Here is a 24374-nt window from a genome sequence, read left to right as displayed (position 1 = left end):
CAACAAAATCCCTTGAGGTCGTAAGGTTTCAGCAATGGGTTTGAAGTTGAGTCAAATTTTGTAGACCTGTGATATTATTATTGGGTTGATTTTGTCTAGGTTTATTTTTTTATACATTTTTGAAAGTATTGTTAAAGGATTAATCGATCATTCTGACATCAGCAGTACAATTTCTTTATCGAGCTTAGAGATTAATACGATATCTCTGCCATTTTCCATTAAGTGGGAAAATACGATAGGCGATGACATGTATAAAAAACAATTGTGAAATTTCTTAGTGCTATTGTAGGCAGTTTTTTGATTATTACTTCTGTAATGTTATCAAAACTAGGTGCCTTTATGGTTACTACTAATTTTGATTAAGGGTAATACTTCCTTTAGTTTAACTGTTTCCATTGGTGTACTGTCATGGATATGAAGGTCTTGTAAGGTAACTTTTTATTCTGTGATGATTCTTTGATTAGATTTGAATATTGTGTATAATTACTTAGTAAACGTGTCGAATTTATCTTCGTCTCATCTGGATTATTTACTACAGGATTTTCTGATTGGTGAATTAAATGTAGTTAATCTCTTTAATCTCTTGGTAATTTTCCATAATGAGAAGTTGCTTCTGCTGAATTTATTTTTCTAAACTTCTTTTCCGTTTGTGAGTTTTTTTCATGATATAGTAATTTATTAAAATCTTTAACTATTTTGTTTAATTTAGCTTTATCTTGACTGGTTTTGAGTATCTTTTCCTTAGTGATTTTTATTCTTTGATTTATTTAGCTTTTATATTGGAGGTGAATTGTTGGACTCCTTCAATATTTGCAGTTACTAAACATTTAACAAGAGCTTTATATAAATGTTTAGTTATTAGTTTAAGAACTTGATTACTGTTTTCTATGTCATTATCGGATTTAAAGAGTACTTTACATGTAAGGCATTCATTAACCTAATAAGGCCCAGGCCGAAACTGGAAGAGATAGTGTCAAACTAACTATGCGATTTAGAGGTAAATCGAAAAAAAAAAATACCCGTGTTTTTTCTTTTGCCATTTGCAATTGTTTATAAAAAGTTATTTAAACAAATTACCAAAAAAGTTATTGTTTATCAAATCTTATTGCGGAAATCGGTTCTACAGGAAAAAAACATGAAAAAAATGTATGTAACATTTTTTTGCCGGACTTCAATTTGTCATGAAAAACAGCTATTAAGCATTGAATTGATACCGACAGTCACAAGTGATTCAACCTGATGGTTGAGTTCAGTTCAGTTGGAAAAATTTTTTTTTCATTGTAAAAATTTGTAAACCGTGTTAGAGATCATGTTTGAGTGGCGGGCTAACGGTTTTACAGAAAATTTAGAAGTTTTGTTTCTTGATACGAAAATTTGATTTCTATCTGACTTACAGCGAAAATCTATAATTTCTTGTAAATTGCTGTCTATTTTTGAACCAATCAAAAATGACAAGGCGGATGGTTAAAGATTTAAACAATTTTGTTGAAGATGATGATATTGATGATTCCCGAGCTCATGTCGATATATCGTTCATTCCCGGAGATCACGAAAGCTCAGATGGGAATTCTGATTGCAACGTTGACGAAAATATATCATTTGAATTGATTCCTAATGGTTCGTATGAACATATAAAAAGCGCATACAGCAGCACTTAAGAACTATTAGAACCCAATCATGTTTACCATTGGCAAGTATTAGATTTGAATGATACCCCAACTGTGAATAACGATGATCCCTTCAACGTTCAATCAATTTCCTCTTTGTATTCTAAAAATCTTTGGAATTATTTGAAGTATATTTCTTAAATTCAATGAAAAATCATATCATAGAAGCTACAACTGAAAACAATTTTGAATTAAGTATGAATGATCTAGAAAAATTTATTTTTAGAATAATGGTTACTATTTTCAATTCGAGAAATAATCTCCGTGACTATTAGTTAACTAAAAAAATTTTACAATGTCCAGTTATTTCTGAAATTATGATAAGAAATAAATGTATTGAAATCAAGAAGAAAATAAGATTTTAGAAAATAAGTGTATTAGAAATAAGTCAATCAGATTTGGAATAAAATTATGGGCCCTTTGTTCCTCAGATGGATATTTATATGAACTGGATATTTATACAGGTAAAGTAGGACTCGACGAACGGAACCCTCTAGTTGCTGTTTGTTTGGGATCGAAAGTCGTTATCAAGTTGCTTTCGTCTTTACTACAAGTAACTAATAAAGAAGATCTTACTAAGTATTATGTGTATTTTGATAATTTTTTTCACCAATTCAGATCTTATTGATTTTATTGCTGTAGAGGTGCATGAAATGATTAATTTTTGTTTTGATGATGATCGCAGTACTTCCGACTTTAACGGATGGGTGATTTATTATTATTTATTGGAAAAAGTTTTTGCTTGTAAAATGTGTTTCTGAAATTAGTATAATGTCGATCATTACTTAAGTTAAAAATGTTCTTAATTTGAAAATCTTCTGCATAAGACCATTTGCGTTCTAGATAGTAATTATTAGTTTATGCATTGTACCATTTTATTGACTAGTATGGTTAATAAATTGAGTATTGTGTCAATTCTTTGCTTTAGTTGTTATTATGCGTTCAAGTTTATTGGTGTTTCATTCACTAGCATATTTATTTGGGTCTGTTCGTAGAGTCGTTTGTTTTGATATTTCTATCTTGCTCTCGTAATTTTATTTTAACATTATCTAGGCATAATCTTGCTCTGACCCTATTAACATTGGCATTTAAATTTTGCTAAAGTTGTGTATTGTTTTAATTGATTGTTTTATCTCGTAGATTAGAACATAACATAGGCTAACATCCAAAAAAAACTAAAGACGCGATGGATTATTTTCGAAGGTATGTGATAAGCTGAATCTGAATCTGGCTTCAAAATTGATCCATCGCTTAAGTTTTTCGAGATATCCCAATCTAAAAGTGCGAAAATCATGATTATTTTCGATATTAGAGGTCCTGTAACACCGTGAATAAATTTGTTATCTAAAAACTACTCAAAACATCGTAAAGTAGCATTTTTACCCTTTGAACCCTATTTTTTTATATTAGAGATATTTTTTTCATCAAGATATCATAGATTGATGTTAAATATTTTAGCAGTTTCGCAACAATATTGAATTCACAGTTTACAAGGATCGGGGGTTAAGGCTATTGGCGTTAAAAATTTAGAGTTAAATAGTCACAGGTTAAAGCAGTCGGGAGTTAAGCTAATTGGATTTCAAGGGTCGGAGGTTAAGGCAATCGGGATTATAAATCTGTATTATATAACTCTGATATAACTCAGAAATATTATTATTCCGAAAAATGGGTTTTAATGGGCATGAAGGTGCTTTGTCATGACTCTATTTGTTTTTATAAAAAGAGTTTATTCGTGTAGTTACATAACCTCGAACATAGTAATTTTAATAATGCATAGTGATTTTCACAGTTTTAAGTTAGGAAATTTCGAGAACCTTAGGTGATGGATCAATTTTGAAATCGGATTTCGATTCAGCACTTCGAAAACTGAAATTACGGAAATATAATACTGCGTTTTTGGGTTTCCATTTTGAAATTTCGTCGACTTGTGTAATTTTTGCTGTATCTGTTTGTGTATTGAAAATATTTTATAGTTTGATATTTTTCACATTTGCACATATAGCACTTTTATTACAATAATTTTTTGTATGCCCGAGTTCTTGACAGTTTTGAATTTGAGGAATTTCTTTTTTAACATTTGGTGGTTCGAAATTAATTTATAAATCAACATCTTCCAACATATGACCTTATATTGGAAAATCTATATTTAAACTGTAAATTGAAACAATCTATTGCAAGTCGGCATAACTTCAAGTAAAAATATATATTAAGTGATCTATATGCACGCAAATGAAAAGAAACATTGATATTAGAATTGATATATAATATATAATATTATTATTGCATGAAAAAGTGATAGTTCTTGAAATAAAGATTTACTATGTAAAATATTCGTGACAGTAAAAAAAATAATAAGTTAATGTTTTTATTTGTTAATAAATAATAAGCTTTTAAATCAAATTTCCTAAAAATAATTTGAAAAAATTTATAATTAATTTTCTAATAATCGTTTTTTAACATTTCCTCGTAGATCGATTTTATTTTAGTTGTAACTTCTCGTTTATATAAAAATGTTCTGTTTTTAAAATATACCATCATTTCATACATCACTTTAATTATAATAATGAATTTTAGTTAGATCTTTGCATTATGCAATACGAGAATGATGTTTGGAATATTATAACTAAGTTTTATATTGAACGCCATCATTGAAAAATGACACTAAATTTGAAAATTTATATAAATTTTTATTTTATCCGTTGTAATTGAAGTTTTTTTATTTTGCTAATATCAAAATTTTAGAATAGATGTAAAAGTTCTTTTTATATCAACGATTTGGATTGTTAATACATGGATCAGACTTTTTCTAATCAAGAATACAAGTTAACGGTTGGCATTTTTCAACTGATTAGAAAGCCAATCTAGTCCTTCATAAAGACCATCACCACTAGTTGCACATGTTGCTTGAATGTACCAATTACGATTACGTAACGAGTGTAGACCTAATTTATCGGTAATTTCTGCTGCATTCATGGCGTTTGGTAAATCCTGAAAAAATACAAAAAATATTAATTAGATTGTTGCACTATTTTCAAAATATTAAAAATGCCAACAAAAAGACGTCATGATATTTAAAAAAATATTCGAGTTAATAATATTTTATCAAACTTCAAAATATATTATAAATGGTTTATAGAAAAATAGGACGAAGGATTTGCAAAATCTGAGCGTATTTTGGAAGTAGTAGAAGTATCAGCTAGAACAGGGTGTTTGAATCGTGTTCTTTGGAAAATCATTACCGGAAAGTTTATATCACGTACGAAATCTCGATATTGTGGTTATTATAAGTTTCAGTGAAATATAAATGTTTTATGTCAAACGTTATTGACTAATTTTAACGTTGCGCCTACAATTCTATGAACCGCTTCAGAAAAAAAATTATAACGGTGCAAAACATTCAGTTAGAATAAATTTGAGTTACTATTGCAATACCATTATTTTTACAAAATGGAAGTCAATATAATCGATTGTAAACCGTTGATATAGATTATGTATCTATACAAAAATAAGATATACAATGAAATAATAAAATAAACCCATATAATAACCAAAGAATTTGGATATAAACAATTTGATTTGATAATTAGTTCTATTTATTTTCTGTTCATCTCATACTTTAAGTAATTAAATTCATCAGTATTAGTTGCAGTATCAGTATGATTCGTGTCGTTATGACTTTCAAATTTATTATTTTTGTAGCTGCAGTTTGTACATTTCACATTTTCACCATTACATACTTTTCTGAGCATTATCCGGCGCATTTTAAACATATAGGGTCATTAAAGTATATAGTGTCGCTATATTTTATCCTTCAACATTTGAAATATAGTGTAACATTCAAAACTATCTTATATTTTATAACAAAGAGGACCTATGTATAATTCATTTTTATTTTACCTAATGTTATTGTAAGTGGAAAGAGATACAGAAATGATTGCGTTTCATATTTCTTATTTTCCAATCTTATAAGTATGCATTACATTGTAGTGAAACTCACAATCCTTGAAACTTATTCAGTCTTTATTGTTTTGTAGTTCCTCCATTGACATTGCATCAAATTACTTATCTGTTTGATAATGTAGTTAAGTTTAAACTTTTATAAACGATGTCCTTTGTACAATTTTTTAGATTCAGAATTAAATTCATGAGCCTTTATAATCGAAACAATAATGTCATTTACGAATAACATTTTTGTATTGCATTCTTGTGGTTCTTTTTAACTGTAACTTTACTTGAATAATTATAGACGGATTGTATTTGATAATATCTACATTAAAGTTTGTTACATCAGAATTTCTCTGACGAAAATATTTTTTCTTTTATAGCTCGCAAATCAGTTGTCAGATAAGATATATTTCTACTTTTATTATTGTAACATAATTTTGATCTTCGCAATAATTATTAAGCTACTTATTTCGATATCACCTAAAATATGTTGCAAGATATTGCTAAGAATTTCTTGGTGTACTTCTCCCTTAATATTATTTATAACTCCCGTATAATACTGACTTATGATGCATGTTTTTAGAAATTAGGTATAAATTTATTTTTATTTTAGTGTCAAGTTATTGGGATGGTTTTGATAATAAATGTGATTCGTTATTATCCGTCTGTTTCGTCTAGAATATTATAACGGGGTTTTAGCCCGGTTTACCCCGTCAATATAAAAAAAGTAATAAATGGGGAATGATCGAACAAACGAAGTCTGAAGCTTCCTGAACTTAGTCGTCCTCCCAGGTCCGGTGCTCGTCACGCCGGTGACAGGACGGCAGGATCAGCGCAGATTCGTAGTGTTGGCTAAGGAACGCGAAAGTCGGAAATTCAAAAGCGGTTGTCAGCGCGAAAAGGTAGGACGTTAGAAGAAAACAGTGGGATACGATTAAGTTAAAACGTTTACAAAGAAAAATATCTTTAATCAATAAAGAGTTAACACAGGCGGTCGGAAGGAGGGAGAGAGCACGCTGAGTGAACGGATATATATATATAGAGAGAGAGTAAACCATCAAACCGGTACTTACAATACAGGTGCCTGAAATCTAGGTATGTCAACGACTTATACAGTTTGCGTTGACGCGTACGCACGAACAATCGAACACCACGTGCACTATACAGCTCGGTCTCCCTTTTGATGTGCTTAGCACAACGATGCTGCGCACGACCGGCTGCAGCTCACGTGTTCAAATCGTCCGCAGAACCAAGCGACGTCGCAATTCCTCCCTGAATATAGACACACACTCCAAGGGTGAAGAAAAAGGGACGGCAGGCCACAGTCAAGATTCAAGGAAAGAAGGCAGTTGGAACAAAAGACTTTGTCTGCTCACTCACGTGTCTAGACAGCTACTGCTCGCGCCGCGCGCTCAACTACTCGATTTCGTCTTAATGAGCCAATCGGTGCGCGCGGTAACTCGCTAAGGCGCGACTAGGTTTCTCTCTCTCTCTCTCTCTCTCTCTCCGTGCTTTGCTGTCGCGCACGGAAGTATCCCTGCGTACTCGCATCTCTCTCTCATCTCACTTAACTTATATCAGAATAGAAGTGTAATTACATATGTAAATATATATAATAAATGAATATAAATATAATAAATTTATAAATACATAGAATAGGTTCGGAGAAATATGTTACATTTACTTATCGTTACTACGGAGAGAGAGAGATATAACGAGTCAGCAATTTCACTCGTTATATCCCCCCGGCCCAGACGCTGAGTACGAATGTACCAGCTCGAAAGGATGACTCCCTCTCTCTCAGTAATAAAGGAAAGCCGAAACTTATCATAAGAATTTATTGTTATTGTCAACGAACAGAAAAATTGCTACAAGAAAAAATAAACAAAAAACATAGTATAGGCGCCTGTACAAACATGTCGTGTAACTAAGGTTTGGCGGACAATCTTCCCGCGATGCAGATGCGTTGATGCAGGTGAACACGGTGGATCCTGCTAGTTATTGTAGGAGTATGGGATCAAGAGTCCCTGGGCCCACTTCCACTAATGGATGTAGTTGGGGCATTCCCTTCCCCTGGACACTCCTGTGAAACTACAGTATAGGCAGCTTCGGATTAGCCGAAGGTCCAGATGGGGGCTATCCCATTTGCCACACGGGCGGGTAGCAGCCGCTCTCTGCCTCGCATGGTGACCTGACTCGTTCCTTACCCTGTTAGATGTGTGCGGGTTGGGAATAAGAAGAGGACGACTGGCATTCTCCTCTTCTAAAGCCGCCAGCTGGGCCCGCAGGGCACTCTTTGGCTAGCTCCACTGCTTGGGCACCCGAATGACCGGCAAAATCGAGGATAGCCTGGTAGGCCTCCTGCTCCTACTTGGTAGCTTCGATACGGAGCTGCCTAGCTATTTTGGCTCGAGCCAAGATTCTGTTCCACTCAGCAGACAAATCTTTGCCGCCTTGGGCCATCGTTGGTCCGGATAATGGACACGGGACTACCTCGTCCTCAAAGACTGCCCTGGTAGCTGTTGGAGAGGCCTGAACATGTGTTAGCGCAGGTGGATCTATTGGACCGGGCAGCAGAATTGGTGCTAGCCTGCGTAGATGCTGTTCGGTAAGCTGGTCTTCCCGGTACCATGATCGAACCGACTGCTTCGGGGATGTGCGATGACGCCTCTGATGACGAGCCAATAGCCGGTAGGCTGGGGGTACTTGGTAACCGTGCCAGGTCAGCAGTGGCTGGGGTAACCAAGCCCACTAAGGTAGGTGAAGCTCCCGCTGCCAGTAATTTATGTGTCAACCGCGCAATCCCCTCAATCAGCTCCTGGGACACCTACAGCTGTCGGTCCGCCGATATTATCTGTAATGAAGTCAGATACAATCAGGCAAGATTTCAGGCGCTAATAGGAAGGAGGAGAGAAGGAATTAAGAAGTCGATTTCCTTCCGGGGTTTCTAGGGCGCAGACGTCGATGGGAGGCGGCCACTGGGATCAACGGAGGTTTCTTCGATCCCCGAGAGCGTCCTCTCCTCTTGGGTACTACGGTTGGCGCATGTTCCGTTTTGGCGATCACCTCTCGACCTACTTCTGCCATATCATTCCGCGTATCGCTACCGACCGGCCTAATTGAGGTTGAGCTTCGTCCGGCTCGTCGCTGAGCTCGTCATCAATACTTTCCTTGTCATCGGGGAGTTGTGCTTGGTCGAAGCAGGGCTTCAGACCTTCTAAGGCAACTTTACCGAAGTCTGTACCATCCTCATCCCTGAGCTGGTAGAAACTTGGATCGTTCTGACGCGCTATCACAAAAGGATCGCAGTATTTCGGACCTAACTTGGCTGCGATGGCCTTGGCTGACGACGACAGTAAGTGATTCTTCGCCCACACTTTGTCACCTACGTTGAAAGTCACACCGTGGTGTTTCCTGATATAATAGATCTCTTGGCGATCTTGTGAGGCTCTCGAGTTCTGTGATGCCTTCGCTCCGTATTCCTCGAGCTTTTCCATGCGTGAGCGCCAGTCGTCTAGGGCTTCTCCTTGAAGCTCGTCAACCGCTTTCCTTTCCTCGTCCCTCTTCGTGGAATTAGGTAACTAGGATTCCTCCCATAATTCAGGAATGCGGGGCTAGAGCGAGTAGTTTCTTGTACAGCGGTGTTATATGCGAAGGCGAACTCTGCCTTATCCTACGTATTGTAACGCTCTTCAGTGAATGCAGAAATCATGGTCTTAATAGTCCTGTTAGCTCTTTTCGTGGAATTGGACTTCGGGGAATAGGGTGCGCATGTCACATGAATCACTCTCTTGGCCTCAAAGAAGCTATCCACAAGCTTATTTTTAAACGGTGTCCCATTATCCAACTGGAATTTGTCAGGAACACCATACCGGAGAAATATGCGCTCGTTGAGCTCCCGTTTAATAATCTTCTTATTGGTCTTCCTAATCGGAATGCAGTCGATCCATTGAGTGAAAAGGTCTACAAACACGAGTAGATATTCGTGGCCCTGGGCCCTGTAGCGATACAGGAAACGGCCCCACTGTATCTCCTTAGACTATCTCCCAGGGGCGGTGAATTATATGCCGACCCATGAGTCCTGCATGAGCCCTTTGCTCGACCTTCACTTGCTGACAAGTGGTGCAATTTCTAACATAACGGGCCACGTCCTTATAAATCTTGGGACAGAAATACTGTGTGATTGCCCGATGATGCGTTTTAAAACGTCCTAAGTGTCCAGCCGTTGGTTCATCGTGGTATTCCGCGAGGATGCGCTCTCGCAGCTCCTGAGGGATTATGAGTTTCCACACGTCGTAGTCCTGACCCAGCACATCATCGACGGCAGGATTCGGCCGATACGCGAACAGTCTACCCCCGGTAACCTTCCCGTGCGGGTGTTCATTCGGACTTTCAAGGACTTTTAGTACCATCTTCCTGTACCATGGGTCCTTGATGTTCTCATCAACTCTTTACGTAGCGGCGGCGGCTATCACGTCCTCGTCAGTCTCGTACATACGGGACAAGGCATCTGGCACAACGTTATCTTTCCCTTTCCGGTATACAATATCAAAATCGTACGATTGTAGGCGCAATGACCAGCGACCTAGCTTACCGTTCGGGTTCTTCAGGCTGCGCAACCAGACCAAGCTATGATGATCAGTCACGACGGTAAAGTGGTAGCCTTCGATGTATGGCCTATATTTTTCTATTGACCATATCACGCTTAGGCATTGCCGCTCCGTGACTGACAGCTTTCGTTCTGAGACAGAAAGGGTGCGGCTCGCGAAGCATAGGACTTCATCTTCCCCGTCGATGTGCTGCAGAAAAACACTGCCTAGACCAGTATCACTTGCGTCACACTCGATGATGAACAGCGCTCGATAGTCCGGACGGACTAATACAGGCGTAGTAGCAAATAACGCCTTAACCCGCTCGAAAGCCGTTTCTTGTTCGTCTCCCCATTCAAACTTGGCGTCTTTAGGCGTTAGTGCCGTGAAGGGTTCACAGACCGTAGCGTAGTCGCCTAAAAACTTCCCAGACCTCGCAACCATCCCAAGGAACCTACGTAGCTGCTTGAGATTTCTTGGAGCGGGGTATTCAAGGATGGGTCGAGTCCTTTCGGGATCAGGGCGACAGCCTTCGCGATTGACTAGTATGCCGAGGTAACATACCTCAGTTATACATATCCGCGACTTCTTGCGATTTATCGTTAGACCGGCTTCTTTAATCCAATACAGGATCATCTTAAGCCATTTGACATGTACCCTGAACGTTTCAGTCACGATAATCAAATCGTCTAGGTATGCAAACGCGTAGGGTTCCATTTCTGAAGTAATCACCTTATCTGCCAACGATTGGAAGGTTGCTGGTCCACCAGCGAGTCCATACGGCATCCTGGACAAACTCGAACAATCTCATACCCGTAACAGTAACCCCGCTGGGTCAAGGGGATTTGTAAGAATGCGCCTGAGAAGTCCAGGGCCGTGATGTATCTCGCGTGCTGTAGCTTGTGCAAAATCCCGTCCATATAGGGTAAAGGGTAAGCGCTGACGCGTGACACTGCGTTTACCTTCCGGTAGTCAATACAGAATCTGTACGAACCATCAGGCTTACGTACCATGGCTACCGGACTGGACCATTCACTGGTCGATTTACGAATTATGCTGGCCTTCAACATCTTGCTCACCTGTACGTGCATCTCTTTCTCAATCTTTGGAGAAACAGGGTAATAACGTTGCTTTATGAGGATCGCGACGTTGATGTCGTGTTGGATCCAACTGGTGCAACCCACTCGCTCGCACGAAGACTCTGGCAGCAGTTCTTCAATCACCCTCCGTATCTCTTTGCGCTGACTTTCCGAAACATCTTCTATTCCTAGGGAAGCCAACGACAAGGATTTCTCCGTATTTAACGAAGAAAGGATGGCAGGAATCTCCTTGCCTTCCCTCCCCATTCGAAACATATTCGTCTAGGGGTCTAACACTGCTGCGAAAGCTCGAATAAAGTCGCCCCCTAGGGTACATTCCGCATCAGCCTCCTTTAAGATGAGGGTATCAATGGGGTGTGTTACCTCCGCGACTGTGAAGGGTAATTCTACGTGGCCTAATGTGGGTACACGATGACCGTCGACAGCCCGTGTGACCTGGCCCTCACTATATATATATATATTTCATTCACTATATATAGTTCACGCGGCAGTTCAGTGCTGCTGCTATCTGCAAATCTAAGGAGTTAAGCACCGTGCGCGAAGCGCCAGTATCATATAAAGCTTGGAAAGTGAAAGATCCGATGCGTACCGTCAGCCACCACCTGGGATACTTTTTAACCGAGGCGCTTGCCACAGTACCTCCATCATCTTACGTCTGCACATCCTTTGAGCTGCCCGTGGTTAGCGTTGAGTCAGCTACATCGTTACGCAGAGCTTGCGCTACTCTTGTGACACCATCATTTTCCAAGGTCCGGGTGTCCAATGGGGCAGTAGGGACCTCATCTACTTGCCCCCTTCCTCGTTTTTTTTCTTCGAGCATTCCGGGCAGTCGTGCTTAGTGTAGCCAGGCCAACTACATCCCTAGCAAAAGAGCTTCTATGCAGGACCGGGTACCTTGTCCTTATTCTTAATACTCTTGGGTGTCCGTATTTTATTAGATAGGCCTCGCTGCCATCCGCCACTTCGGCCACCCCTTAGGTACGTCCGCCGAAGTTCCCTGCAATGACGCTACTTCCCTTCCTTCTGGGTCTTGTTTCGAAGCGCGGCCCGTCGTTTGTTTCTCCACTCTTGGTGAAGAATCTTTGCCAAAATTAGGGTTCATCTTCTTCATCTTCCTCTCGAAAAACTGCTGAAACAGCATCTCCCAATCTGCTTCGGGGCCCTTGCTTGGCTCCTCGACGAGAGAGGCCAAGGTTGGCTTACTCTTCTGCGTCTTTGCTTCGGGCTGCCAGGCAGCCTCTGGTAGCAAACATTTCTCCGCAGGTGGAGGCGGCGTGTAATTTTCTATCTAACCATCTACTCTGCCATTCTTGTATTGTCCTTCTGTATTGTTGTCTATGTTCTTGTATTGTTCTTCTGTCGTAGCGTTAACTCTCTCAACGCTTTCGCTTCATATGCATATCCGTTTTTTCTCCAGAAGGTCGATCGGAATTACACCTACGATCATAAGGATCGCATTTTCGGATACCGTCCGATATGCGCACGTGATTCATAACGCCCCGATTTGTTCAAGCTTACGCCCTTTTTCTTATTCTCAACGTGTCCACCCATACCTCGGTTTCGTAGAACATGATCAAAATGCAAACGTTCATGAATAGTCTTTATGTATTCAATTTCGGTCCTCGCGTATTGACCATGACTTTATTCACAGCCTTTATTCTCTGTGCTGTACGTGACATTACGTAATGTGACTAAAAGGTCAGTTTCGTATCGAGGGGCACCTCTAGATACTTGACTTCATCTCTAGTCGTCATCTGTTCTGTTCCTTTCTAATAATGATTGGTTTTTAAGGTCTCAATTCATTTTCTTATGAGCAGCAGCAGCTCAAACGTTTGCAGTGCCAATTGCAGTCTGTGGTTCATCATCCATATGCTTATGCGTCTCATCACCTGGTTCAGTTTTAACTGCACCAAGTGAGTATTTCGTACTGTTATTCTAGCCGCTATATCATCTGCGTATGTGATGAGACAGATATCTGTAGGTATATTCAGACTTAGTAATCTATCTTTCAGTGTGTTCCATAAGTCAGCACCTAAGATCAAGAATTGTGCGACTCCTGCTGACAATTGTCTCTGTCTTGCACCATCTTTAGTCTCGTACGTCAGACAGCAATTTCGTAGATAGTTCTTTACAACTTATATGAGGTAGGCCAGGCATCTAGAAGGTTGTTGCCAACGTTTCCAAAATATCCGCCCACCTCGCAGAATCTAAAGCGTTTCGTATGTCCAGGGTTGCCAAGTGTAGGAGAAAGGGTTCAGTAGTGGACACCACTTTGTTTTTGGTTCATAATTTTTCACCAAGTACATATTTTCTTGACATATGGGTATCTATGAAAAGCTAGAGGACCTTAGCTAACTACCAACGAAAGGAAAAACTCGATTCCGTTAAATAAAATAATTTTTTTATTAATTTTGTGAAGTGGTCATTTTTGGCAGAAATCATTTTATAGTTCGGTTGTGGACACCCTTGCAAAATCTGCTGAAAATGGAAAAATATAAAAAAAAATTATCAAGAATATAGAAAAAATGAAAGATTCTTTATTTTAGAATACAACTCATTTAGATCAATATTTTAGAACAACATTTTAAAATAACTATTTTATAATGTAGAACAACTATTTAACATTTTAGAACAAACTATTTTAGATCATTTTAAAAATTTGTGGCATTATTCTTCGTCTAAAACACAATGTTTATATGTGAAATAGTTGGCGCGCATGCCTGCACATTTCAGATGGAAGGGCCGATCTTATTCGCTACAGTTGATGGAGTTGATGTCCGTCAATTTGCGTGGCAAAAGCTTCAAACAAATCAGCAGAAGTCGTCAGATAGCGGAGACTCGTTTGTCTTGGCGCGCTTAGCCGATGGTTTGGCTAGAGTTAGATTGACGCGCTTAGCTAGTGGTATAGATGAAGTTGGATTAGTGGGCTTGACTGGAGTTAGTTTGGTGCATTTAGCTACTGTCGCTAACTTGGCCGCTTGTTTAGCATTCAGCTCAGTTGTTTTTAACTTTAAACCGGAAAGAACGTCCGGAGAAGTCAATATCGAGCTCTCTATTGGTTTGCGGTCGTGATTCAATGGCTTCTTCGACGTTACATCGCGCAATTGACCGATGTCATCGAAAATCGAAGTAGATGGCTCTGGAGTTTATCCGACGGCTGCAACATAATCAGCTTCACTGAAAATGACTGGATCGAATTGCATGATACCTCTTACGCGGAAACTAGACTTGATTGTTTTTGGTATCAACGCCAGATCAAGCTAGCCAGGTGACGTATTTCTAAGCCCTTATTGGCATTGTTCTTTTGCCAAGCCGACCACCGTGACTTGAAAAAAATCTTCACCGGTCCAAACACAGAAACAACCAAAGGCTGAAGCCGGTGACTGCAATGCGGTGGAAACGAATGAATGTGCACGCCATTCTCGACGGCCAAGTCTAGCACTTCTTGGGACAGATGGTTGGAGTGATTATCCAGAAGCAGCAAAACAGGAAGAGCTGGCGTTGGCTTGGCAAAAACGATAAAATGTCGCATGTAGTGAACGAATGCCGGCTAATCCATTCATCCAGAGACGTTTGCCAAAGCATCCGTACCCGAAGAGGTATTATCAAGGTAGCAGCGTTGCAAATTTTTCCTTAGATACAATAAAAACTGCGGCAAACTATTTCGATTAACGTCGACTGTCAACGTCATAGTAATCAAGTGTTTTTGTAATTCAATAATGTTTGCTCCGGGGTATGTAAAGTTAATTGAAGCTGTCAGCGCCTGAATTTTTTTTATCATTTCATGACCGCTTTCTGATCCTTGTTTCAACTGTTGGGAGAATCAACGCTAAGCTTCACAGCAAACTGATATGCCAACTCATGCTAAGTCTCAGTAGTGAGCGGAACATTTCAAAATGTACGAGGTCTGTCCGGAAAGTATCGGGCCTACGTTTATATCTTCGCGCCATAGTGTTCCAGCGACCTCTACCGGACAGAAACGTCAACAGTAAAGCTTCACGAATCTATTGGTTACTTACTGACACCTGAAGGACGTATAGTTCATGCGCAGCTTGTCTTTGTTCACAGTGCCTTTTTCGCATTCGTCGGATTGTGATATTGTCAAAAATGACTGAAAAACAAGATCAACGAATTTACATCAAATTTTGCTTTCAACTCGGAAAAACGAGTTCGGAAACTATTGAAATGATGCAAAAGGCCTTTGGAAGCGAGTGTATGAGCAAAACACGAATAAAAGAGTGGGTATAAACGGTTCAAGGATGGTCGCACTTCTGTCGATAGTGATTCTCGTTCCGGCCGACCTTCGACAACAAAAACCGCAGATAATATTGAGCAGGTGCGACTTGCAATCGAACAAGATCGTCGTATGACTGTGTGAGAACTAGAAGAAGATCTTAGGAAACCAGAAACTATCATTTCAGAAATTTTAACCGAAAAATTAGGAATGAAACGCATGTGTTCGAAATTTATCCCAAAATTGCTCACAGCAGAGCAGAAGAACATTCGCTTAGAAATCGCTCTGGACAATCTGGAAATGGTCAATAATGATGACAATGTGTTTAGAAAAGTTATTACATGTGATGAATCATGGGTTTATGGTTACGATCCTGAAACAAAACAACAATCTTCACAGTGGAAGCATTCTGAATCGCTAAGACCAAAAAAAGCACATCAAAGTCGGAGCAATGTTAAGTCAATGTTGATTGTTTTTTTCGATTGTGAAGGTGTTGTACATCACGAATATGCACCAACAGATCAGACAATCAATAAAGAAAACTACGTTCAAATTTTGATACGTTTGCGTGATGCAATAAGAAGAAAACGGCTGCACTTTTGGGAAAGTGGTGACTGGCTTCTCCATCAGGATAATGTGCCAGCGCATTCATCCAATCTTGTGCAGCAGTTTTTGAGCAAACACAATACCGTATTGCTTCGACAACCTCCATACAATCCTGACATAGTCCCTTGTGACTTTTGGCTGTTTCCAAAACTATAAAAACCACTCAAAGGACACCGATTCGATGATAAAACAACGGTTGAAAACAATGCGACGAGTGTACTTAAGGCTATCCCTAAAAGTGAGTTCCAGGACTGTTTCGAATAGTGGAAACATCGATGGAACCGTGTTATTCAATCAAGTGGGGATTACTTTGAAGGATGCCACCCACCAGATGATAAAGAATAACGCTAGCACGAAAATATAAAGGTAGGCCCGATACTTTCCGGACAGAACTTGTATGTGACCAAGTTGTTCTTTTGGGCTGTCAAGAAGAACTCATTCAATGGCACGTGCTTGTTACATGCTCGAAGAAAATCCAATAAAGCATCATCTTCGATGGTTTCGATGTCTTCGAAACGTTTTTCCACTTTCTTCACGTAGCATTGAAGAGTGGTTAGGGAAATCGCATACATTGCCGCAGTCTAAAATCTATATCGGATGATTTTTTCGATTTATCTTTGGACGATATGGCTAAAAAATCGAAAAGTACATTAAAACACCATTAATATTTTAATGTACGAAGGGGTGTCAATAAGTCTTTACAAAATCTTAGAGATGGCGGTCGTCACGCTTAAATTATGATGTTTTCGGCACAATACTACTAACTAGATATCGTTCAAAGTTTCAGCTCGATTCATTAAATCGTTTTTTTGTGAGTGTTGGTTGAACAAAAAGTTATTGGTTTATTTGAAAAATGGAAAAAACAGAGTTTAGAGCAGTGATAAAACATTTTCATTTGAAAGACCTTACACCAAAAGAAATCACAGTTGAGTTGATCGCCGTTCATGGCAAGTCTGCCCCTGTGTTTAAGATTGTTTATAACTGGCTAAATGAATTTAAACGCGGTCGTATAACAACAAAAGATGAACCTCGTTTAGAACGCCCCGTAGAAGTGAGTACGCCCGAAATGGTCAACAAAATCCACGATATAGTGTTCAGTGATAGAAGATTAAAATTGTGAGAATTAGTTGAGGCCACAGGGGTATCAAAGGGTACAATCATTTCAAATTTGCATGAAAAATTGGGGATGAAAAAAATATCAGCAAGATGGGTGCCGCGTTTGCTCACTGTTGAAAATAAACGAACCCGCATGGTCACCTCTGAGGCTCTTCTGACACGCATACGTCGTAATCCGGAAGACTTTTGGCGTCGACTCGTAACTGTAGACTTAACATGGGTACACCACTACACTCTTGAAACCAAACAACAGTCCAAACAATGGATTACCGCAGGAGAACCAGCCCCAAAGAAGGCAAAGACAGTAAAGTCAGCTGGCAAGATTATGGCCACGGTTTTCTGGGATGTGTATGAAATCATCTATATCAACTACTGGGAAAAGGACCAGAAGATCACTGGAGAATATTATGCGTCATTATTAGGTTAGCAGAAAGAAAAAATCAGAGAAAAATGTCTTCACTTGAACAAAAAAAATACCTCTTTCTTGAAGACAATGCTCGAGTTCACACGTCTGCAGTTTCGATAGCAAAAATTAACGATTTAAAGTTCGAATTAATAGATCATCCACCATATTCGCCTGATTTGGCTCCCAGTGACTTTTTCTTATTTTCTTACCTTAAAAAATGGCTTGCCGGACAACGATTCTCATTGAATGAAGAAGTCATCGCCGAAACAAATGCCTATTTTGAGGGTTTTCAGAAATCATATTTTTCTGATGGCTTAAAAAAACTGGAATGCCGTTTAATAAAATGTATCGACCTTCAAGGAGATTATTTTGAAAAATAAAAAAAATTACATACGCAAAACTTTTTTTTCCTTCTTTTTGTAAAGACTTATTGACCCCCCCTCGTAAAAGAAATACATGAGAACATAAAAAATTATCAACATACGCATACTTCATTATGTATTGTTAACTAAGTAGATAGGTTCAACCAACGACGATATTTCACCATTTTTCAAAAAAACAGAACGGGTACCCACAACCGAACTTATCAGACATCTTAAGAAGTGGCGAATAAAACTTTTTGGTGTCAACATATTAGTTGCAATTCATATTGCATCACAAAGTAGGAGTATATTCCTACTGAATAAATATGCATTACACTTACCTTCATTGATTCACTTCGATTTGTAATACTATTGAAAAAGTTTAAATAAATTTTTGTGATTTTTTTAAACAGAAAAATTAATATGCTCACAGCACAAAGCAGACGCGTTTGTTAGCTTCGATATTTGGTATGAAAAAACGTGCTACCATAATACAAAAATGACATTTGTTTGAAATACCTCATTTGCTTTCTGTCAACAGAAACGCATGGGTATCCACAACCGAACCGTGCCTACAACCGAACCTCTTACCCTACCAGTGGTCTAGTTCCATAGCATACGTCATTTGTCTTTTTTACTATCTGCAGTATGTTCGTTTTTGCTCCAATAGTTGAGCGTCCTCATTTGAAACCATGCTGTCGGTCTGATAAATCCCCAGCGGCTTGCACTGCTGCCAGCAATCTCAGCCACAATATCAACTCGTACAACTTTTCCGCCATATTCAGAAGCCTCAGGGATCTACGGGAAGAGAAAGAAGCCAGGTTTTCCTCTCCATTATCTAGTGGCCTGAATTTACTTTATCCTCCAGTCGTCTCCAACATCGTTTAGAGTCATTGATCACCCGTCTGAATCGGTCTCTCGGCAGCTTGTATTCCCACGAGTGGACTTTTCTGTTTAGTCCGTCCCTTAGCCTCTGTTCCTGTCTACGTAGTCTGTGATACGGTCGGTGATTCTCTTCTGATTTCAGCAATCTCTTGTGTTCACCAGTAGGTTTGTCGTTTGTTCTTTCTGTAGCGATTCCATGGCAGTGTCACTTCACAGATGTACTGCAGATACTTCTCAAGATCCTTAGTACATTTTTCCGCTTTGTCTCGGTCTGTCCACCCTTGAGATAGTACCACAAAGCGTATCGCTACGTACTGCAGTTATTCCGCAAGCTTGTCTTTGTTTATGCATTCTATGTCCCACCTTTTAGTCCATCTATTTTGTTTATACCTCATCGCGGTATCCTCGGTCAAGCTGAAGACTGTGGACTGGCGGTCGCTGGTCGTGTAGTCCTCGATCACTTTCTATCCCCTCAGCCTTATTAGCAAACTATCCGCAGCCAAGGTAATGCCCGGTATAGAATTACCAAAGCCAGGTCGTCTATAAATAAACATATTTCCACTATTAATTACTTCCAGTTCCAGCCGGGTAGCCATTTCTAAATTAGTCTATTTACTGCTGGCATTACCTATTCAATCACACGCGTGTTAAAGTAGCCCGCCACAATCACGTCGTCAGAAAGGTTTCTGAAGGCGTCTTCAAGGACTTCTAGCTTTTCGATATATTCGAGGGCATTTTTGTTCAGAGAAAGATAAACACTGACAATAATGACAAGCTAACTCTCACCTAAACATAGTCTTCCTCGGATCCATTATCTGTGATCTGCGATGTCTTTATTTCTCAGACCCACGCCGCCGCCGTGTTTGAGCTAATAGCGATCCACGACGTTTCGGAAAGTTTCTGTACTGCTCGCGCATCATGAGCACATCCATTTTAACCCTTAAACACCCAAAACGCCACTACCGGTACACTGCTCTTCGACGGCCAATAACTAATACTATTCGTAACTAGAAAAAATTGAGATACATACATTTTTATTGCTAAAGATCTCCTCTATCCGATAGTGTGAATAAAATTTCCCCCAAAAATGATTATTTATTGCAAAATGCAGTTTAAACAAAAAAAAACGTGATTTTTCGTGCGTATTTTTTTTTTGTGATCGCTTTTTGAAAGGTTTCCCAGTCTGCAGTATACCTGGGACTTCACTAACCGATGGAGTAAAAGTCTAAACTTTAAGAATCCATGATTCAAAAATCGATTTTTCGTTTTCCTATTTCCAAAATGGCCCCTTAACGGCAATTTTTTTTCAAAATATTCATAAATTTTTTTGCTAAATTGGGTGCACTTTTCGAAAAAACTCTCAAGAGTAAAATGTTCTTAGAATCAGCTGAAAAATACGTCTGAATTTTTTCAAAGAATTTATAGCAAATTTTTTAATTTTGCATATAACTAATTTTTGCAAAATTCAAAAAATTGCACAAAACGCTTCAGGAAAATTCGGGCGTGTTTCTTGGCTGATTCTAAGAACTTTTTACTCTTGAGAGTTTTTTCGGAAAGTTCATCGTTTTTTAGTAAAAAATTCCCAATGATTCAATAACCTTTATCTCACTCTGACATCCACATCACACCTTCACCGGATTTTCATCCTAAAATTTTTCGAACACATCGAAAAAAAAATGCCTAAGCGCAGGGCCACAGAAATTTCAACAAATGTTGAATCCGAATCGGATTCAGATGAAAATGATGAATGTACTATCATACCAAATCCTGATGACTCTGGCTCTGATGGAGACTCCTCGTCGGATGACGAGAATGAGGCCTTGGAATATTCCATACCAAATGTTTCATATAGATCTACTTTTCATAATTACTCAGAATCTCAAAAACAATTGGAACCAGATCACGTTTTTTCTTGGAAGGCCGGGGAAAAAGTTCACTCTGGTAATGTAGATGATCAAATCTTTCTGACAGATGCAACAAGGAAAAAAATATCATCTATGACACCTGTGGAAATATTCGAAATGTTTTTCTCCAGAGAAATAAAAGACTATATCATTGAAACTAGCCGAGAAAATGGCTTAGAAATATCCATACAAGAACTCAAAACTTTTATCGGTATATTAGTGCTTTCATCATACAATATCCGAAGTAATCAATCAGAGTATTGGGAAACTGACCCTCTTGTAAAATGTTCTCCTGTAGCTTCAGCCATGAGCCGTAATAGATTTTGTGAAATCAAATCACAAATAAAATTTTCAAAAACTCAAGATAGAAATGATAAAGATAAGGCATGGAGAGTGCGTCAATTATTAAATTTATTCAGGAAAAACATTCAACAATTTGGTTTTTTCTCAACAGCTCTTTCAGTTGATGAAATGATGGTTCGATTTTTTGGTCGTACCAGCCTAAAACAGTATCTGCCTTGTTAACCTGATAGATACGGGATAAAGCTCTGGGGTTTATGTGCAGCCAATGGATATCTTTTCAATGTAGATGTTTATTGTGGCAAAAATGATACAAGTATTGGAATAAAGTTAATGGCATGTGCACTTGGCTCGAGAGTTGTCGTGCAAATAATCAATCCCCTTCTGAATGGCCTGTCAATAAGAAAGTTATCTGATTATCATATCTACTTTGATAATTTTTTTACCAGCCCAGACTTACTCATTCATCTGAATAAATATGGTTTACGATCAACAGGAACTGTTCGTAAGGATAGAGTGAAAGAAAAACATGAATTTGAAAAAAAAGATCCGCGAGGATCGTACAAAGTAAGTCATGATAGCAACAGTGGTATGAATTTTATCAGTGTCATAGACTCAAAACAAGTCTCTATTCTTTCCACAGCTGTTGGTGTCACTCCCATAACACCCGTGAAAAGATTTTCACGAACTGCTCAGGAGAGAGTAGAACTAGGATTTCCTCATGCTTTTTCTTTGTACAACAAATACATGGGAGGGGTAGATTTACACGATTTCCGTTGTAAAAAAGCTTCTCCATCTATCAGTTCGAAGAAATGGACTTTTAAAATTTTTTCAAGAATAATAGAATCATCAATCACAAATGCTACAGTAATTTGGAAAATTTGCAATAAGAGTACTAAAAATAAATTGAAAACAAAAGATTTTTGTAGAGACATTAGCAGGAAATATTTGTTGCAATCGCAATTAGGCGATTTTAAAACTCATAGATTCGAGTCAAGAACAAGATTATTATGTAATTTTGAAAAATGTCGTCAAAGGACTACAAGATTTTGCATTGATTGCGATATGTATTATTGCTTGCGTTGTTTCTCTCAATCACACTCTGAAACAGCAGGATCAAATTGATTTCAATTGACGAATACTTGAAATTTTCAAAAATCTCTAAAAAAAATATTAAAAAAAAATTAAAAAAATATAAAAATGCTAAAAAAAAAAGAAAAAAAAAAGAAACTATCGAGATTCGTCGACCTCCACGTTGGTGATAGTTGGGCAACGTAAACTCTGTTTGCGGCAGACAGACGATAGATATACATATGCACATCAATCATCTTCAACACCTTTAGATGATACCAGAAACCGCGGGAATTTTGTGCTAAATTGGGTGCACTTTTCGAAAAAACACTCAAGAGTAAAATTTCTTAGAATCAGCCAAGAAATACGCCTGAATTTTTCCGGAGCGTTTCGTGCAATTTTTTGAATTTTGCAAAAATTAGTTATATGCAAAATTAAAAAATTTGCTATAAATTCTTTGAAAAAATTCAGACGTATTTTTCAGCTGATTCTAAGAACTTTTTACTCTTGAGAGTTTTTTCGAAAAGTGCACCCAATTTAGCAAAAAAATTTATGAATATTTTGAAAAAAAATTGCCGTTAAGGGGCCATTTTGGAAATAGGAAAACGAAAAATCGATTTTTGAATCATGGATTCTTAAAGTTTAGACATTTACTCCACCGGTTAGTGAGGTCCCAGGTATACTGCAGACTAGGAAACCTTTCAAAAAGCGATCACAAAAAAAAAAATACGCACGAAAAATCACGTTTTTTTTGTTTAAACTGCATTTTGCAATAAATAATCATTTTTGGGGGAAATTTTATTCACACAATCGGATAGAGGAGATCTTTAGCAATAAAAATGTATGTATCTCAATTTTTTCTAGTTACGAATAGTATTAGTTATTGGCCGTCGAAGAGCAGTGTACCGGTAGTGGCGTTTTGGGTGTTTAAGGGTTAATTTTCGCCGCAGTTTGCAGGAGCATTACATGTGCTATGCTGCTCCCATTCAGACTGCATTGAAGGTCAGTTTCATTTCATTAAATGATTATTGGACTTTTCACAACGAGAATTGAAAGAAAATGTTTCTTATATCTTTGTTGTTCCTGAAAATTCTATCTCTATATTCTCTTTTAAAAAAAGAAAAATGGTACTTAAAACTTTTGTTAGACAAGAGATCAGTGTCTAATGAAGAGCATGAATATTCGAAACGTACTCAACGTATCATCATCTTATTGAACTATCACCAATAGTATTGCCTTTTAATTTAGAATTTTGGGTAGTAATTTTCTTTTTGTAACGGTGTAGGCTGGTCATGGCCTACACCGTGCATCCCTTCTCTCTCTTCGACATCGGCAAGGGCTTATGGCGGGCATCTGACGCACGTATGTTTCGTACCTGATGCCAGTTTTTTGTTTCAGCATCGGTTTCTCTCTTCATCAAGAAAGAAAGAGAGAGCAGCAGCAATATTAGTGGCCAGGAGCGCGCAACAGCATGCGCTCTCGTTAGTCATCGAGAGATTAGATTAAACAATTTTTATTTAGCCATTAGGTATAACCCCGTAGGCTTCAAGAACAATAAAGTACTATTACAATAATAAAACAATAATATGAATATCGAATGAGCGTTAACAATTAACAATTAAGAGTATTCATGTGCATGTATCAATTATAAGATAAGTAAATATAAGTGACATTATATAACATACGCAATACGAGGTGTGTTCAAAAAGTAAGGTGACTTTTCAAATTTCACGGGCAACGTACTTTCGATTATCGATTTTTTGTTTTGTTATGTTGGTACACTCTTCCCAAACATCTGTACCAAGTTTCAAGTGTATAGCATTTTTTGTTTGGTTGTGAGAGGCGTAAAGATTATAAGTGTTTTGCGTGCTCGGCGATTTCTTGCTATCGGAAAATATGGATCAAAGGATTTGCATCAAATTTTGTGAAAAACATTAAATAAAGTGCTCCGAAACACTTGAAATGTTGACGGTGGCATACGGTAAAACTGTTCTGTGTAAAAAAAATGTTTACAAATGGTACAAACTCTTCCAAGATGGCCAGGAAGATGCCAATGACGAGCCTCGCTCTGGACGCCCAAGCACGTCAACAACTGATGAAAACGTTCAAGCAGTGAAGAAAATTGTTCTGGAAAATCGTCGAATCACTATCAGAGAAGTTGCTGAGGATGTTGGTATATCGCTTGGCTA

The 24374-nt window shown here is 38.3% G+C and overlaps 1 protein-coding gene across 1 annotated transcript in view; it reads right to left on the bottom strand.

The window, feature by feature from the left end:
* Positions 1-4333: 4333 nt before the first annotated feature.
* Positions 4334-24374, bottom strand: part of LOC131667521 (ADP-ribosylation factor 1) — a 223813-nt gene continuing 203772 nt past the window's right edge. The window contains exon 5 of the mRNA XM_058940991.1: positions 4334-4655. Within this exon, the coding sequence (XP_058796974.1) occupies positions 4491-4655 (165 nt within the window). The 3' untranslated portion in view covers positions 4334-4490. The remainder of the gene's footprint in view (positions 4656-24374) is intronic.

Source organism: Phymastichus coffea, unplaced genomic scaffold (assembly GCF_024137745.1).
Source record: "Phymastichus coffea isolate CEN01 unplaced genomic scaffold, Cenicafe_Pcof_1.1 PCOF00005, whole genome shotgun sequence".
In the NCBI taxonomy this organism is placed as follows: Eukaryota; Metazoa; Arthropoda; class Insecta; order Hymenoptera; family Eulophidae; genus Phymastichus; species Phymastichus coffea.
This window is presented reverse-complemented; position numbering and strand designations above follow the sequence as displayed.